Below are 20,355 nucleotides of genomic sequence, written 5' to 3'. Positions count from 1 at the left end.
GAAGCTCAGCAGGACTCTGAATTAGAGCTGTATTCAGCAATAGTAAGAGCAGTTACAGTAAATACCTATTTAATATAAATATTCATTAAAATGGCTGTGTTGTTTTCTCCCCAACAAGTGCTATAAAATGGCACAGAACAACTGATTCTGCCTATTCTTTTTGCTCAAACCAAAATCTTTGATTTCCTCCTGCAAATTTAAATACATGCTATTCTAATCTCTGTTTTCTTTGGTAGCTGAAAGCTAAGCATCTGACTACAGCAATCACTTGCAGGTATTTCTACACTGGGCAATGAAGTTAGTAGAGAGAGCTGGAACTAGTTTAAAGAGTGCTGTGATGTCCTCACTCAGCAGTAACGTTTCACACAGAAAGCAGTATAGCCACACTATTCCAGCACAAGTTTAAGTGGACATGACTACATTACTCCTAGAGGCCGAGCCAAGCCAGATGAGCAGTACTACCATACACACTCTGCGTTGTGTTTCAGCGTACAAGTAGGCATGCTGCACCTAGTGATGTAGCCTAGAAAAAGCAATTCCTTCCCGCTTAAGCAAGATATTTTATCATAGTAAAACCTTGAAACAAATGAACCAGCAGAAGGGGACTAGTTAGCTATACATATAAAAAGCCATGCTTAAAAAAAAAAAAAAAAAAAAAGAATCTATTCCTGCTTCAGGGTCACTTCTCAACTTCTCCTTCGTAGGTAAGCATGGAATAACCAGCTTCTAGCTTTTAAACAGGTCTGTATACTCCATAAGGTGCCTACAGTGTCTCTTCATACTCAGAAGAAAATAGTTCTAACTATTTTAATGTAGTATATACTAATTAGCGTCACATGACAGATGGAAATAATTCCCAAAAGTATTCAAAAGCCCAGCTTCTTGATACTTTTCATTTTTACAAAAATCACAAACTTGATGACTCTAAGCAAACTATTTCCCAACTAACAAGAGAAATTTGTTTTACAACAATTTATCTATATTCATATCCATAGTGTTCATCACAGAGAGGATGGTGACTGCAGAAATATAAAAAACACAAAACATATCAACTATTGCTTTATTTCCTCTGTTATGCTTCAGATTTAGATACAGACATATTAGTTACGAACGAGAGGACAGATCTTTACCCTGAGCCTACCATAACTGTTTATAAAGGTGTGATCTCCCACATCATGTGACATGATTGCGAATACACAACCATCCCAACCCTGGTCCTAATTTAGAATGGGGTCTTAACAGAGACTTCCGTATAGCCTTATACTCTATAGTATCAGGTGAAAACATATTTTAAAAAAGGTATTACACTGCCATCTCAAAATTTTGATACTTGCCACTGTATTTGTCTAGTAACAGTGTAAAATAAGTTTTAGTAAGTAGTAAATACAATCTCTGAAAATTCTGAGAGACTTGGAAGCTGTATCTGAAATGCAATCTTTTAAAGTTTCACTAAATTTGCTAAATTATGCTAGAATTTTGCAATTTAAAGTACCTTTTTATTTCTGAGGTAGGCTTTCTTGGCTGAAATACGTCCACGCCTTGCTTCCAGCTGGCGGATTTTTTGTTGTAATTTCTGCAGTTCCTCTTTTTGCAGATGTACAGATGTTGCCATATCCTCTTTTTCAAGCATGGCTTCCATACTTTCGTAAGTGTCATAATATACCACTTCATCTTTCTTCTCTGTTTTAAAAATGTCAGCAACAAAAAGTCAAATCAATAGTCTGTATTTGATTAATGTTTTGTTTTGTTCAACAACAAAACCCCCCCACTGAGTGGCAAGATTTAACGTAGAAGAATGCTATAGTCATTTGAGAGGAAGAACACAAACAAAAGGTCAGAGTGACAGCGCTAAAGAGCAAAGGCTGTAAGGCTTTAAAGTTTACATGAAGAACAGAAATCAATGCTAATGAAGCATAGCTTGTTATTCAGGTAAGCTCAGAGTACGCAATTGTAAACGTATGTTTGTGCCTGCAGTCTAACTTCAATACAATGCCCATACGTGTCTTTGGGTTTCTTAACTAGTGCAAGTTATCGCGAGACGCAGTAATACCCTCCGGTCTTCACTACAAAGTTCAGGGCCTATGGCATGAGATTCTTCTAATACAAACTACTATTAATTTCATGAAAGGGGAGTCAGACAACACAACAGCACTAAAAATTCTCTCTTAGGAGGTTTTTGACCAGTCACTGCTTCTGCTCAGAGGCAGCCGTGAGAGGGGTAACTTCAAGGCCATCCTTCAAAACATTACATGCCTGAAAAGGAGGTCATTACTAACAGTTTTATCAGCACTTATGATTTTTAGCCTCCTGAGTAAAGCATTCAATATAACACTGAGCTCATCTCTGAATGTTGGCTTCTCATCTCTTGCCAAGAGGGAAAAGAATGAGAATTGTAAATCCTTGCAGAACGTTGGGATGAAGGAGAAGCAAAGGCTTCTTGTTCTCTATTTCACTGGCATGCCAAGTAGGATATGTGTTGTAACACACCAAGAGGGATATGTACTATTGCTGGCTTAAACAGGCGGATAGATGGCTGGCATGACTGTTGAGTGTCTGCTTTGCAGCACCACCAAACCTTCTCATTTCTCCTGAATCAACTGCCTTTCAAGACGACTGTAACTTCTGTTTCATTCAGCTTCCTCCTACTCCTGCTACTAGATTATTTGTAGAGAGGGGCAGGGTTTTTTTCAGAATGCTACGCACTTTAAAAGAAGTTATCATTCATGTTATTTGTATGCAAGGTCTCTGCTGCAACCAAAATTCAAAGAATCACAGAATAGAGTAGAATTCTGATTGTATCATGCTAATTTCAGCTCAGTACAAGACATGATACTACCAGAAAAGGAGGAACAGGAGTATATTAATAATAAATAAAAAAAAGTAATAAAAAACAGACCTACTTGAGTCTTTATTTGAGCATTCAGTTAAAAAAAAAAAAAAAAAAAAAAAGCAAATATTTCATCTTAGTTAAATCATCCAGTCACTAGAACCCGCTCTGAAACATCAATGAGTAAAAAACAACACAAACACAAAACAAAAAAGAACTCTCCTCCCCACAAGCCCCCCACATAGTTAGGATAGAAAGATAGGAATTTATAAATGAAACCCTAATAGCTGAGCTACAGAACTGTCAAATATTGCAGTTCTATAATGTAACTTTAAATGGGGCTTATAAACACCCAAATGTCTCAAAAAACTTGGCACTTCTACTGCATCCTCCATCAAAAATTCCAAGTCTTCCACAAACAGCTTTTGAGCTTTTAAAATTATTATAAATCTGGCCAGTGCTTAAACTGCTAATAACCCAAACACCTAAAATAAATCAAATAAGATAACTCCTCTTTAGGTAAGGTCCACAACATTTGTATTTGTTCAAAAGAAAAAAGGGGAGGAGACAGAAAAAAGACAGAAAAAATAAAACAACTAAACCAAAAAGAAAGCCTTTCAAAACCAAAACAAAACAGGAACCAACTATCATGTTCTCTGCTGACAGCACTGCAATCACCAAAAAAAAAAAATCTTACAAGGATGCATGGATAGTTTTTATGGATAGGATAAGACCCTTTAAAACTCTAACCTAGTAAGTTCACATTTTGAGTATTTAAGTGCAGGTGTTTGATTAATGACAGTAAGATACCACTACTGCAGCTTATAATACTACAGTTTATTATCAGTCAGTACTTTTCAGATCTAATGTGCTGAATTTGCACATTGAAAACGTGCAAGAAGATGTTTTTCTGCTCCTAACTTACAAGCTGCAAATTCAAACTGGCAGTCAAATCAAATATTGCTCTCAAGAGAGTCTCAGCTGGGACTTCATCCTGCTCTTCTGCTGATTTTGCACACGTCCAAACAGAATCCAAAACTCTCCAAGAAATCACTGCAGAGCCAATACAGTTAATGAGAAAAGAACAGCAACAGCTTCTAAAAGTCTCCAAGATACATGTATTTCAAGTCATACAAATGTGTTCAATTAAAAGGCTAGTACTATACTCATTATAACTACACTTTAAAAAGGAAGAATAACAGAAGATGTAAGACCACATTTCTCTTCGACTCAGCAGGAAACACCACATATTAAAAGACCACTATATTTTTGAGCGATGCCATCACTCAGACTAGATACAGAATAGTTTTGACCGGAGGTAGCCACTTAAATGTCACATTTTTCACAACTGTTCTATCCTGCCCCGCCTGAGTAAACTCCAAAGAGGTAATTTCATCCTTCGAACAAAATTCCCACACAGTTAAGAAAGGCATTTTTCATTTTCTGTCCTATGGATATAGCTGAGAGTTGTTAAAAACAGTAATTACTTCTAATATAAACAGCTGCCTTTAATAAAAAAAAAAAATCCTTTTAGTTTTAAGAATACCTTACAAATTTAAAACAGCAAAGGAAATCAGAATAGTGAACAACTAAGTTGCCATCAGAGAAGGAGAGGGAGAGGGTTGGCTGGTTAGTTGAATGGGGGTTTTATTTCATTTTGGGTCGGGTTGTGGGGTTTTGGGGTTTTTTTTGTTGAGATTTCTGGGGAAAACATAAATGACAACTCATAACGACCTGCGCTGTTTTTACAGCAGGCTAAATCTCTGAGGGCCCTTTAGTTTTGCTATTAATACTACCCCAACAAGAAAAGATTCTGATACGCATTTCCTTTCTTCTCAGTCTCCTGCTCAAGGGATTTCCTTCAGTTTGTGTGCAAGCAAACTGTACAGTGATTTCAATATCAGAATTATGTGCATCGTTTCCCAAGTGCAAACAACTATCTATTAAGCACTAACTAGCTGCCCCTAAAGGCATGAGGTCAAAGGTCCCACATTTCTTTAAAGCCACTTACAAAGTTTTCAATCCTCAGCTTCCTTACATAAAAATAACGTTGTTGCCATGAGATCACAAATGTGAAAGGAGGAGATGCACACAACCGTGAGTGGGAGAGAAGGCTCCATATCGCCTGTGTTTTCTCCTTCTCCAGAGGCAACTCACAATGCAACCTAGTTTCAGATTTCTGCTCTTAAGTGACTTTTCTAACCACAACAAAAATTTTCTATGCAAGTACTGTGCACTAAACAATAACACAGAGCTTATATGAATAAAAGCATTAAGTGTAGAAAGGTCCAAAGGACAGAATAGGATTCAAAAACATTGTATGATTTGCCCGTACCATTTCCATAGTTTGTGAGTACAAATGATACCATAGTTTCTGAAACCGTAGGTTTGCATCACTGCTCCAACCAGTGAGACAGCAATACAACAAGCTTCAAAGTATAGCTGAAGGATTCCAATTTGCAGGAATTCCTTCTGAGAATCAATAACTTCAAGAACATGAGTAGTGCCAATGCAAATTTTTAATGAGACAAGTCCAATAATTAAGACATTTTCTCCTCCCTAAGCTTAGTTTTTCAAATCTTACATAGTATCTTATATGCTTATTCCTAAAGAGACAATGAGAATCAGACCAAAACTTCTATATCTGTATGTATATGACCTGATGCAGATTTTTATTTAACAGTACTTCTGTTAAAAGATCCAGCTCTTCATACGGTAAAGAAACTGTTCTCATTTCACTCCCATAGGCTTTACTGGAATCTTATGAAGAGAATTATCTTTTACAGATTACATGTTAATTATAACACATAAAGCACCTGACATCAGCCTTCTGATGCTTTCAAGTTGTGCTGTCAGCAGCAGCTCTTCACATTTCAAAATCTCAAACTGCACTTCATATAATTGAAGCTGTAGATCATAATAATCAGCTTCTAACTTGTCCAAATGGGCTATGGCTTCTGTGCCACCCTTCAGACTTTGCATCTAAATATAAAGAGAAAATGAAAATAAACACACAGTTCCAGGATATCAGGAGAACAAAATCACAGATTTAAACATGACTATAGCTAGATAACAGTCTGGTACACTAAATATAACATGGTAAAATCACATACAACAAGGTCATAAAACAGTTTTTGATCAGCCACACAGTTTCATACATCTCTAATACTTGTTGTATTCTACATATGATAGTAGTAGAAACCCTGGCATTGGATTACTCTTTGTGACTGTCAAGTCATACAGTAAGCACAGCATGAAATATCCCCACCAACCTTTTTCACTCCAGTACTTGAATCTCTGAAGAAATAAAATGAAATTAGTATCCAAAAAGTCTAAAAGATGCTCTGCTAACAGCACCTAGAATACTGAAGTTAAAACTGTTACTAAAGCCAAATTTGTGGGGGAAAAAGTGAAAAAAGGTGGGAACGGGGAAAATTACATGCACTGATGCTCTTGAAATGATAATAATTTAACTGAGGAATTCCTCTACAAACAAAAAAGTCTGGGTGAAGGAATAAATGGATGCTTTTTATCGTATTTTATATGTCTATATTGTATAGGTATAGGATATAGGCATAACAAAGCAGAACATCTGCCTAGCCATAGGCTTTTATACTTTTTTTTTTTTTCATTTTTTTCCTCCAAAAAATCTCATAACTCCAGAATTGCAGCTTGAAAGGAACAATACTCCGAAAATTCAAGTTCTGGATAATCAGAATGTATGAAATTTCAAAGTCTCTGTTTCCGGAGTTTTTTTTAATAAGTGAAAAGAGATCTACATTAAAACATTTATATATATTCTAGCACTTATTTGTGTCATAGGTTTGACACAAAAAAGTGACACAAGAAACCACGAAACTGAACTCAAATCTTTCTCCTTCCCAAAGGCAGGCACGCATTTCAGTCAAACAAGATCTAGCTGCTAAGGCCAGTTGGAAATTCAGACAATATTCAAGAAATACAGATACAAAAGGGGATCTTATGTGTTGTCTCACTTTGGAGGGAATTCAGAGCTATGCTTCCCTAAGACCTCCTAGCAGGAAAAGACGGCCACGTGCATATTCTCTCTCCCTTCTCAAAAAATAAATCTCTCACTTTCTCCCACATGAAGGATGAAAGTAATTTTAAATTTGAATAAGATTTTTGATCTACCTTATCGTTCTGATTAAAGGAGATCCAGTTTCTCTATTACAGACATTCAATCATTAGAAAGGGAAGTCTACCAAGGAAAAATAAAGTACCTAGTTAACTATATATTTTTTAAAATATTTGCTAATAGATTTTTACATTACGGTAGTTTCTTCAAAGAGTAAAACCATATCTGTAATTATGCCAGAAATGGGCTTCCTAGGGTTTTTTTTTTTTTAAATCATGAATGCTTAAACATAACTATATTAAAACCGAAAATTATCTCTGCTGAATCAGACCAAAGATTAATCTTACTCAATATCCTGTTTAAGACAAAGGATAACAGCAAATTTCTAGGAAGACAAAACATTGCAGGCAGTGCAGTGATATCTCTCTAAAACGCTTCCCCATTCTCTACCACAACTTGCAGCTCAAGACTTCATAAGCCACAGTGCTGCCTTTTATATTAAGTAGTCTTACATGTTACTACATGAATTTATCCAACCCCTTTTTGATGGCATGAAAGCTTTTAGCATCTGCATCATTATCCATCGACAGGGATTTCACAGCATAATTACATACTAAGGAAACAGTTCTCTGAACTACACTCCTTTCCATGTAAGACTGAGAGATGGAGGACCTGTAAATCAATTCTTCTAAGTTCCATTTTTAAAATTTCTTCTACTTCATGGCATATTTATTGAATCAGTTATCAGCCTGAAAGGATCAGTAAGTTCTTAAGTGAATATCATAAATCTTACAATCAATAATATATAATTTATATGTTTCAGTTCACAATGACACCAAGACTTACTGTTATGTCAGTCTACTACTCTGCATCCTTACTAAGTTACTAGTTGTGATCAAAATAGAAAGTGACATAATGATGGCATACTTGCAGCAAATCAGAGGCTAGTTTTCAGGATAAAAGGACTGATTCTCTTAAACCTTCCTTTTTTTTTTTTTTTTTTTTTTAAATTTCCTCCATAAAAGAGGTACAACGTTAATTTGTCAGGCAGGGAATCCAAGTATTTGGCATTTTTAAAGAATTTTCTCATTGTAAAAAGATATACCGTAGGAAAAAAGATTTTTTTCAGCAAATTAATTCAATGTCATTCAACCTTCTACCACAATCAAGAACCTGTGTTTTCTCAGTCAGCTGTGAAGTTCCCCCAGATTTGAACAAGTACGCATTTTTTCTTTAAACAAGATGTTCCCAAATTTAAGTCCACAGATTTTGTATATAGACTGTGTAGAGCTGTAAACTGGACTTGTTTAAAAGTATCAACTAATCAAGTTACAGTAGCTCAAAATTTCTTTCAGCAGCACCAGCATCTGTCTGCTGGATAAAGGAGCTGTCCGACAACAGAAGTGTAGAAAGCCCTGCAGGCATGATGCTGCCAGCCACCTGGTCTTTTTTAGGGGTACAACAACAGCGTATTCAGTTCAGGTGCAACAGCAATGGGAAATTAATTCTGCTACATGGCCATCAGCCAGATATCCTAACCATATAATAGCCCCTCATGAAAAAGGAAAAAAAAAAAAAGAAAAAAGTTGCTATCTAATCTGTGCTAGTAACTCACCGCATTCTTGATAGGACAGATATGAATGTAGAAAAATCTCAGACTGGTCAACACAGCGAAAGAAGCATGGAGAACTTATAAAGGGAGAATGTAATCTCAGGAAAGAAACACTTTGCAGTTGGATAAAGAACTAGAAGTTAGGAGATCCGAGTTCAATTTCCTGCTGTGTCTCAACTTCCTGCATTAACTCAAGCAAATAATTTAATCTCTCTAGCCTTAATTTAGCTAACAGTGTTTAAGGTCTTTGTTACCTCATTCATATTAAGCAAAGAACTTCAACAGCAGCTTAGCTTTCCTAACAATTCAATGGCAAAAAATACCACCTGTAAGCCAAAACAAAGGTAAGGTAGATACACGGATTAACACAGAAAGCCTGTGACGAACTATAAACACACATACTAAGAGAACTGATGACAGAGTTAATAGAAAAATAGAGAAACACGGAACACAGAACCAAGGGTTATCCAAATCCAGCTTTCCACCATCACAGAACACTTTCAAACAACCTAACTAAAATTAATTGATTTCACAAACTCAATTTTTAAAAATCATTTCCATGGTGTTATTGTTGTGCTGGTTTTGTAAAAAACAAAACTAAAACATTAAGCTTGCACTAAACACAAAGTTTGTTATTCCTGTTGGAAGGCTTCCGGATCCTCACTCCTAACTGCCAGAAGTTTTCTTCCATATTTCCAAATGTATTCACAATCAGATAATTCACTTTGTTCTTGTGCCAATGCTCAGCAACAACACACATAGCTCTTCTTATATTTATTCCCATTAGCATATTTGTGGAGATTAACTGTGTATCATCTTAGCCTTCATTTTACTTGCCCAAACAACCTTAACTGCTGGGCAACCTGCTCCAGCTGGTTGGCCCAGATGATCCCCAGAGGTCCCTGCCAGCACCAACTCTTCTGTTATCCTCTCTTCTTGTTTTTTTTTTTTTTTGTTTTTTTTTAAATAAACTCCTGGTTACCGGGATCATCACAGTAGCCCTTCTCTGCACCTGTCCCAGTTACAACTAATCTTTCTAGGGTGACCAAAAAGGTGTGGAAGAATATCTTGCAAGTGCCCTGCACAGTGACACTAATACTTCTCCCTTTCCCGTAAACATCTGGTTTGCTCTGGCTGCTCTACCACCCCCTGTTGCTCTGGTGGCTCAATCACATTGCTACCAACTGAAAAAAACTATGGTCATTCTCATTTGCTGTCATTTACAAACTGACTAACCTGCAGTCCACGGTAAAAATTCCTATTACTCATCCTTTGCATTAAATATTAATAGCTATTATTAAACTTCCTATTATCCAGTCTTTTAAGTCATCTGCTACTGTTCAGATAAAATATAAATATAATCCACCTCGTGAATACTGACTGTTCTCTAATTCAAACATTCACTTTAATTCATCACTGTTACTGTCTACGAAATCTCAGAAGGTTGAGTAAAAAAAAAAATCAGAAGAAAGCTCGAGCCTTGAAGTGAAAATACAGATGTGCATCCTCAAAAACGGTAGAAAATCATTTTAAAGAATTTTTAAATGATTTTATGGGAAGCAAGAAGCACCCTGCCAATGATGATAGGCAAATTCCAACCCCTGTCTAGCAACCTGCAGAGCGCAAGTACTCCTCCATCCAACTAAGTACCAAGAGTCAATTACAGTCAGGTCATGATATTACACGATAAATTACCACAGAAAATGAAGTTAAGATGATCACTCATAATTTGTGTGCTGGGCTATAAAAAATTCCAGCCACTGAAAGAAGCATGTTTTCCCCCATGATGAAAGTTTAGCACTATTATAATAAACTCTTTCTGTTTTCCAAGAATAAATATTCAAAAACATGTAGACAACCTGTTGAACACCAGCAGTGTTCTCATAAATATCTAATAGTAACATCGTGTCTTTGCTCTGAATTGTCATTTTTCTATTCTTTTTCAACTGAAGCCTCTCCTATTAATTTTCCAGTACTTTAATCTTTTTAGAGGAATACTCAACTTTTATCTTCCTATCCCTAGAAAAAAAAGTAGCTAAATGGTTTGCCTTGAGAAAATATTTTCATTTTGATTTTTTAACCTATAGTGAGTTGCTTCTAAGTGATCATAACTACCTAATCTTTCTCTTTCTCTGATTAAATGGGAATTAAACCTCAGTGATGCACAAAGTCATTCAAACAAAAAAGCCTCTTCAAATGCTGGGTTTTACCTTTCTTCCTAATCTTTAGCAATAAATTACCCAGTCGTTATCCGGGAAAGAAAGTAAAAAAGTAAATTAAGATCTAACCATGCAATTTCAAAAGAAGTTATCTGGAATTTAGCTATTAAAACCAAACTAGGTTATCATTATTAATGAGTAATTTTCTAATAGTTTCTCATTGCATTATTAGAAGCCTAGCTATCACCACAAGTTTTGTCTACAGAATGCACCTCACCTTTCACTTGAGGTGCTTAGAACTTTGTTTATTGTTGGTTTTTGTTTTTAAACAATAATAACCATTAAAGGAAAGAAAACAAAATGGTGATTTTTACTGCGAATTTTAGTTTCCCAATTTGAGCACTGGAAGTGCAGAAGGCAAAAACATTCCTAAACTGTTTTTAAAAAAAAAAAAGCAATTCAAATACTTTTAAATAAATCTTCAAAGATTTCCAAATTTGGGCGACCACAGACAGATCTCAGTGTTACCCAGAACGCAGCAGGTACTATTATCAAGCTAGTATTTCAATTACTCAAATTCAAATTATTTTAAATTTGAAAGTTACTTTGTTAGTTGGCCTTTACAAAAAGCTATCCAAAACTAAAAGCTGTACAAAATGAATAGAGTTACGAAAAGATACAGGGAAAGCTACCATGGTGAAACACTTTTCTGAAAACCGTTATATTGTATCTTTACCAAAAATCACTATTCATTTCTTACAGATCAATTTTCTGGAGATAGCTAACCATGCCTTTCGAATAGAATTCTTAATAAAATTCCTATTTTTGCTGATGCTTCCAAGTCAGGCAAAAGTTAAGTGACAGTCGTGAACTCCAGGAAGTGCTTACATCCTCAAAGTCATTGGAAGCAAGCATATCTTTGACTGACCATGCTTAATATATGGCAAGAAGGACAGTACTCTTAGAATTATGAATTACCAAAAAAAAAAAACCTTCAAAAAAACCCAAACAAACAGTACTTTGATGGAAAATGATTTTGTTTACAATATCACAGAACATTTACTGTTTAAAATAAAACTTAAAGTTGAATCTTTAGAACTGTCCACTTTTAAAGGCAAAAAGAGAACACTACTTACTGAAGCCTGTGTCTGCAAGAAGGCAGACTTGTTGGAATTTAAGTGTCCAGTCATTCACTTCCATTTGTCCAAACTATTTTACATACTTAGAGAACTACAAAAGAGCTCTCACTGTGATTTAATGTTTCTGTTTACTGTCACAAGGACAAGACTTGGCAACCAGCTCACAAAAATAGACTCTGGTCTACCTCAAAAGGAAAGTTTTCATTGTTCCCTTCAAACAAAACTCAGGACAACAACAGATGGAATTTAAGAGGTACAAATCAGGAAAATAATAAAGCTCAATATGTAGTTTGTGATTAAGAGTCTCCTCTTTTTCTTTTAAATATAGATAATAATACAGCTAACAGTTTCAGCTCTCAATTAAAAAAAAAAGATTACAATTAACGTAATCTTCAATTCAAACTTCACAGATTCCAAGCATCTACATCTGCAGAGTTACATGTCCTAGTTCACAACTAGGGCAGCTCCTCCTACTGTACCTCAGTTGCTTAAATCCTTTATTGCACTGTAATTTTTATTATTTTCCCTCTGTATATGGAGGTGCATCAGTTGTAAAATATAAGATCTTGATTTATCGAGGAAAATTAGACATTAAAATTGGCCTTTTATTAAAATTTAATACATTATCATTCACTTGGCCAGGTTTTTTTAAAGCGGTTTTTGACATGCAACTGGAGTAGTCTTTCAACAATCTATATATGAAAAAAGCACATATTTGTACTTGGTTTATTTTTTAAGCAGAATTTGTTACAATGGTAAAAAAATTAAGTGAAATACTAGAAGGAGGACTCTGTTCTTAAAATTCAATTGCCACCTCCCACCGTTTTATGACGTTTTACCCACTACATAACATCCACAAAGATTCAAAAGAATCAAATAGCAGTAGACTAGCTATTCTTCCCATAAGCTACTGGCAATTCCAAGTAAATAATTTCATAATCTATATAATCCTCTAACAACATTTTGCACATTACCTTCTAGCAGGGTTTCTTTCACTTCACAAATACGCACTCCCTCTAAACAAAATGACCACGTATCCCAGACGACTATGCATGTGGTTCAGCTAGTTGGCAGATCGAGTCTCAGCTGTACCTAACAGGCTCACAAAGCAGAGGAAAGGCTACAGTGGTCTAGCAAGAGAGAGATGGCTTTGGGAAATCTTGAACCCAAACCTTCACAATGCAACAAATGCTTGCTATATAGGTGTAATGATGAGGAATAGGCAGTGGTATGTGTCTCTAGACCTAACTAGAGGCAAGGGCTACGTGGTATCCAGTATGGCTCCTTAAGGTTTAATCCAAGAGGTACATTCAGCAGACAGAGACGTATTGTTACTATTGCACATGGCACTAGCTTTTCTTCTGGAATAATGCATGTAATTTTGGTAACCGCTATTGAAGAGACAAGTGGGAAGCGGAGGAGCTACGGAGAAGGGTTACCAGGACAATCAGGTGAATACAGAGCCTATCTTGGTTTGCTTTCTCCAACAAAATGAAAGCTGACCAGGCACAGGACTTTTCTATAAATAAATCAGAGAAAATAAAGGCCAGCAGGAAGAAGAGCTATTTAAGCCAAAGACCAGCGCTGGCAGAAGAATAAAGGGCTGTAATTGGTCTGAAAAATCCTCAGAAATTATTAATTATTTTGGGCAGTGCCATGGCAATTTGACTGTCATTTCCACTATCAGAGCAGGCAACTGTAGAGTTAACTCAGGTATCTCTAGCTACTACTATAGGGTACAGCACATATATGTACATGATCGCTCTGTATTCACGTAACACCTCCAGATAGTTCCACTGCTTTATTATTTCTAACTAATGAATCCATATATAACAGCATAAACTATTTGTTTAATTATAGTTGTCAAATACTGCACTTTACAATTTGTAACTTCATTTTGTTTCTACGATGTTAGTCTCTAGGATTAGCCAGTTCTTCCAGTATGATGCGATATTTCAATTCTTTATTATAAAGAAGTCTCTCAACTTTGTCCTCATCAGATTCTACCTTTATTGTGACAACATCACTAATAAACATGAACGAGATCAATTCAGAGATTGACTCTTGAGGAACTATGCTAACAAACTTACTTCACTCCGATTCTATAGTTTTCCTTCCAACACAGCTTGCTCTTAACCTGCAATATATATAGGCATCACTGACTTTGCAATTTTTATGCTAATCTCTATCTTTTCCAGCTAAACTAACAAGTGTTTTCACAAGTACTTGGAGAATTCTGTATTGAAATCAAAATCAGAAGATGCTGTTTCTGCAGATGCAATTATTCATAGATGTCTTCTCAAAGTATTATACATAGTGAAATTCCTTTTTATTACTGCTTAGGTTAGAAAGAGGCAGATGATTTGCATATCATGGTAACTCAGAAAATGTGGTAGCATTCTAGATATTTATAATGCGAACACTTTCCAGGAAACAAAAAGTATTTGATTAATATACTAAATGAAAACTACAGAAGCAAGAACACTTGAACTTCTACGGAAGCTCTAAACTCAGCACGTAGTTCTATCAGGCTTACAAATCTACCAATCTAGACCATGTTAAAGTCTTGAGTTCTCTGCATAATCTTTTCATAAAGGAGCCACCAGTTCAGTGACATTCTGCTGACTGACAGGCATTTGAAAAGCACTCTAAAAACAAGTAACTGTACGGATAAGATGTAAAATAATACTGGTATGATAACAAAGTTCTTAGCATAGAATATCCATAAGATAAAGAATTTTAAAAGAGGGAGTGAAATATTTTTGCTTCAGAGTAGATGTCATAAAATCCAGTATGTTTTTTTTTTTTTTTTTTTCTGTCAAGACATTTAAACACAGTTTAATGTATGGTGTCTCTGTCCTCGGGAAAACTGCTGCTAGCACCACCCTCTTCGGAACATTGCCTTAATAGTTAGGATAAGCAGAGAAAGGGAATGCAGGATAAGAGGCTACTCCTTGTCTGTATATTTACTAATGTTCAGATACCTTCCATCTGGAACGTAAAAATTACTTCAAAAAGATGTTTAGGCCTCTGAGAGCTAAAGTGTGGAGGTTACATAGCAGATTTCTATTCCCATTCTTTCTCCCCTTTTTATTCGTCTCAGTGGATAGTTGTAAAAATTAACAGTAAAAAATGCAACAGTAGTTAACATACAAAAAGGTATCTCAAGAAGATACTAAAATGCCTTTGGGTTTTATTAGTAAGTAGATTAATCAGGAAAAGGTGAAAGGAAAACATACAGAAGTGGCACAAAAAATGCCATGCAACTGTATTTGCCTAACATGATAGAATGTAGGGACTGGGGGGGGGAGAAGGTTTTGATTGTAAAAAGCTGGAAAATATTGACAAGTCTTTTTTTTTCCCCAAAGTACATCAACCCTGAATCCTTCTCTATAAGGTTCATTTTCTTCTGCATGTTTTATTTTTCTATTTATTGGAATGAAAAATTACCTCCTCTTTCAGTGCATGTTTCTTCTGCTCCAAACAGATTTCTTTAGCACGCATCAACTGCAAAGTCTCCTTAGAAACGGCATACTGAAGCTTTTCCATACGTTCCACTGCTGCTGCCCATGCTGCCTTACCAAACTTTTTCTGGTCTGCTCGCATTCGATCGTACACAGCTACAAAACGGAAGAAAAAAAGGTCAGCTTAGCAGTTTACTTTTCAGATGAGCAGTGATCCTACTGTAAGACTATGCACACATCTGTATCCAAAACATACAAAGTCCTCTTAGCAAAAACAGTCATTTGACAGACTATTAGCCTTCATATCCAAGATGTAAATACTGCTGGGATTCTTGTAAACAGATAATTAGCTATTTGTTGACTATCCATTATATATATATATTTTTTTTTTTAAACCCACAGAGGAAACATTCTGAGTACTTGTGCAGAACCAGAGATCAAAAACTCTTGACTTAATAAAAATACCCAATTAATGCAACCATGTGTTCTTAAACTGCATCCCAGATTTCCCTTGCTTCTGAAAGCCCCAATTAACAGCTACTAGTCTCCAGTTTCCCTTCACAACTTCTATGGTGCATTCATAAGTTTAATACAAATCTGCAATAGAGTGAAATGAGAATTACTATTTAAAGCAAAAACTTCAGATAGACTGCAAGTTGAATACTATAAAAATACTGAATCGAATTTAAATTTAAACAACAAAAACATCTATTTTTTAATTCAAAAGCAGGTTTCTTCACAGTATTAATTCAAATTAACTAAACAAAGTACAATAAGGCCTTATTATGCAGAGATGAATCAGAATTTCACCAGGAAGACTTCTGAGTAGCAGCAGTCCTTTGCCTGATTCAGATTTGCTTTTCTTGAGCCCCAGACAACACCTAGGCTGACACACACAAGATTTTTGCCATTTTTACTATTCAGAGCAATCACATGATGCTGTATACTTAGCTTTGCAAAGCAAAAGCCATGAAAGTCACATAATCAAACGGTGCAGCATCCAGTCCCTAAGTGTTAGAAGATATTATATGCTATTATTAGGTAACTCCAAAAAAAAAAAAAAAAAACCCACACCACTCTTCTCGTCTGTTTTTCTCCTTCTGCCGCCTGTTGTTATTTTGATATGTAAGACCTCACTGTGATAGACTAGCAGGAGGCCAAAAAGCCAAACAAACAAAAAAGGCAGGCAACCTGTGCACCAAAGGTCTATGGTTGTCAATAAGTCTCCAGGCATTTCATTTCCCAATGTTTTCCCCAACAATCCTGACATAAAAAAATCCCTGTACAAGCAGTATGTGAACAAAATGAAAGTAAGTAACAGTAAAAATACATTCTTTACCAACTAATAGGGTTTTTTTACTTGGTGTCTTCATTATGTAAGAAAAGGAACCAATTTAATTAAAAACATTTAAAATTAAGTATTTAAAATAAAATTAAATTGATTCCAACATGCTTGAACTGGTTTAGCTATTTTTCCAAAATAAGGTGCAGTTTCGTGTTATTCTTAATTTGGGTTGTCACTGAAGGATTCGTTTTGCACTGACTGTTTCTCTTGAGACAGATCTAGCAATCATACAGGGAGATGACAGGAAAACTATCCACCAACAAAGATTTTCTTCCAGGAGCACAGCTCATTCATCTGGTTGCAGAATCACTATTACCAATGCAAAGAAAGACAGGAACCTGCAGTCAGGCAGGGAAGAGTGGGACACAAACTCTTTCAGTGGTAGCCCACAGTCAAACTGAAATAAGTAACGTGAAGTGACATCCTCAGGTCAGGTTTGTTTGCCCTAATTAACTCACAATTTAAGTTAAAATGATATGAGCAAAAGAGCGCCGATATACATGCAAGTCTCATGCCCTGGTTTAACTGGAACAACTCTTCAGTAAAACTGCTGCATTCTTCAAGTATAGAAGAAATGTCAAAGCTTACAGCCATGAAGACTTCTAAACAACAGAGCAATTTTCACTGGGTAGATAAACCGAGTTGCTGTTTAATATTTAGTGCTATGAAAAAATTTACTGAAAGGCAGGGGGGACAGGAAAAGGAAATGAGATGAAAGAGTAATGAACACGCTTGCTATGGTGGTCTGCCACATCCAGTACAGAGGACAGGATCCGTTAGGGACTCTATGGTTCATAAATCCTTTGCGGATGAACAGAGCAGCTAATATAATCACACCGAGAAGGTCGTTGGAAATTTTATTTAAAAAATTCTATTCTGTCTGCTTCTGGTGATGTTCTGGAAAGGGTCATTTGTGAAAGATTCAACAGACATACAGTAAAACACGAATGGGCAATGACGATTGCATTTTCCTCAGGGAGGAACGGGGGGGCAAGGAATCACATATGACAATACAGAACATGGTAAACATTAAATCCATTCTTAAAGATCTCTTATTTGAAGTATAGGATAGCAGAAAATAACTACCTTTTTGTGCTTTTGCTGTTATTTCAAAGTATTTAACGGTAAGATCTTGAATAGAAAGCACAGCCATGTGGGCTTTTTTCTGCCAGTCGGCATCTTCTTTTTGCAGACTCTCAATTCTTCTGGGGCCTAGGTAATCATTCTCAATCGAGATCTGAAAATAAATCAATCCATAACTAACAATGCAATGAATTGTTGCTATTTTACCAACAGGAATCAGTTTCAGGGTGGAAGGAGGGAAGAGGGGGGAGAAAGATGGAAGAAAAGGAAAGAAAGGAAGGAAAGAGGAAAAAAAGAAGGAAAAGAAAGAAAAAGAAAAAAGGGAGAACCATCAGCAAACAACCATAGCTTCTACTAAAAGCAAAAAAAAAATAAACAAAAAAAAAAACCACCACCACACCTTTAAAGTGTTCCTTTCTGTTGAAAAAGGTACATCCAGGGTTTCATTACTATTCTTACCGGAAGCACAACAAACTCAAATAAAAGTTTGATTTGCCAGTATCTTCTTATTAAATGTTTTATTATTTTCAGATAATAAACATGTTCTGTCCAAGCTTTCTTCCAGCAGATAATACTCCATTCTGAAGTAAATGAACGCTCTTAACTCAGAATGAAGTGAGGGGCAGGGGGGAAGAAGGGGAAGCAATCCCCTACGTTCTGTTACATATGACTTTTCAAAATATATTTTCCTAGTGACTGGGAGTTTAAATATCTTTTCATTCCTAAAACTAAAACAGTTTTGTTCAGAAGTGACAACTATCTAAAGCTAGTAAAAGATTGGGGTTTATTTTAAAAATTAGTAAACATACAGCCTTCTGTCCTAAAACTGAACATTTTTTTACACACTTCCTCCAAGTTAAGGTTACAACCTTAGTCTGCCCTAAGCAGTCCCCCCTGCAGACAACAGACTATCTACCCAAACAATTAAGTATTTGTTTAAGTCTGATGAAAGCCCTAATTTTGAATATTTTTCATTTATACGAATCAAGAAGACACCCCTCTAGCATAGACACTTAAACAAAACCAACCAAACAAAAGTACTTCTAGGTCATTAGTTATTTTAACTTGAAGCTCTAAAGGCTCAAATTTTGATGTCAATTTTACAAAACTTCAACCTTGTCTCAAACAGCAAACCACAAACAGAAGGTTTTTAAGTGATTGTCCAGGATCTACCTTTGAATTTCTACTTACCCCATTTCTAAGAGGGATGATTTTTAAAAGCAAAAACGTACAATGCCCTCTATGTAATTGCTAATTCATTGGAAAACATAGTTTAATAATAATATTCTAGTCTACTTCTCGGATATTTCTAAATCCTTTGTAACGGCAACAGGCAAAATAAAAATGTGAACAAATGATAGGTGAACATGAATTTAACTTGACAGGGTGTTGTGCGATTTGATGAAACACAAATATTTCAGATGTTCCATGATTTCCACAGGGAATGCTTAGGAGTGGACAGACAAAAAAATTTCCAAACAAAAGTAAAAGCCTATGCATGTATCAGTGAATGATGACTAGTGAAATTAATGCTTTCCAAGTACTGAGAACCATGAAACAACACGATCATTTGAAAATCAGGATAAACAAATGCAGTCAGAAGTCTTCCTCTTCTCTTCCTAGGTAAAGAGGATACTGGAATTGACATGATCAATGGAGGTTGCAACTCAACAGGAACATACGGCAGCTTGATCAATTTTCTCAAATTAGCAAATTGCCTCTTCACCTACAACAGAGGAAGAGATGGCTCCCAAATATACAGTTTATCCTAGCTGAGAATTTAATGAGGAAATGGGAGGCGCACATGGGCCATTAAACAGCAATATGAACAGGCCCATGAGTTTTGAAGATTTGTTTTCTATATTCCCCTTTAATAAATAATCCCCTTTAATGAATACATCTAAAAGGGAGTAACCCTCATTACGAAATTAAAGGAAGCTCTTACCTGCTTCTGCATTCCATTACTGTTTGCAACATATAAATAGTATGTTTAGGCTTCCCTTTGCTTACTGCACCTTTACGATGCCAGCTAATCTTTTGCTATTATAGTCCACAAAATGTGCATAGGATGTTTTATAGAATAAATAGCAATATATAATTAAAATGTCTATTGTCCAACTTAGACACGACTAAGAGAAGGTACCAAAAGACAGAAATAGACAGAGTGAAAAGAGAAAATCTAAATGGCACTGTCATCTAATTGCTACTTCTTTTAAACATATGCATCTATTTTTGATTCAATAAAAATGTACTTTAGTAAAAAATTAAGCAACTCCTGATAACATGGTTGAAGTTTCTTTTATCTTACAAGGCTTTTCAGTTCCCTAATATTTTCTCAAACTCACTTTTTTTGTCTGAAACATTCTCATTTGGACTCAAAGTTCTAGACAAAAAGGGTGGCCAAAAGACTCTCATCTTCCAAGTAGGTCACATAGCCAAATCTACAGTTTTCTTTCTAGCAATCATTTGCTCAAAAAGGACATTCCAGCTAATTCTTCCTAAGCTATATTCACTTTCAGAAGAATACAAGCCTTATGGCAAAACTAACTCAGAAAAAAAAAAAATGTTACCTTAAGATAAAATTTGCTTTGGAAGGCTTTTATATTTTGCAGGCTAAAGCACTGGATAAT

At 35.6% G+C, this 20,355-nt stretch overlaps 1 protein-coding gene across 1 annotated transcript in view; it reads right to left on the bottom strand.

Annotated features, from left to right (window-relative positions):
• Nucleotides 1–20,355, bottom strand: part of LOC138064522 (junction-mediating and -regulatory protein-like) — a 63,662-nt gene that overhangs the window by 17,201 nt on the left and 26,106 nt on the right. Inside the window, exons 3-6 of the mRNA XM_068927462.1 lie at nucleotides 17,729–17,879; nucleotides 15,284–15,453; nucleotides 5,644–5,809; nucleotides 1,493–1,680 (exon numbers count right to left, since the gene is read on the bottom strand). Coding sequence (XP_068783563.1) covers nucleotides 1,493–1,680; nucleotides 5,644–5,809; nucleotides 15,284–15,453; nucleotides 17,729–17,879 — 675 coding nt within the window. The remainder of the gene's footprint in view (nucleotides 1–1,492; nucleotides 1,681–5,643; nucleotides 5,810–15,283; nucleotides 15,454–17,728; nucleotides 17,880–20,355) is intronic.

This window comes from Struthio camelus, chromosome Z (genome assembly GCF_040807025.1).
Source record: "Struthio camelus isolate bStrCam1 chromosome Z, bStrCam1.hap1, whole genome shotgun sequence".
In the NCBI taxonomy this organism is placed as follows: domain Eukaryota; kingdom Metazoa; phylum Chordata; class Aves; order Struthioniformes; family Struthionidae; genus Struthio; species Struthio camelus.
Note: the sequence above shows the minus strand (reverse complement) of the source record. Positions and strands in the feature narration are given on the sequence as shown.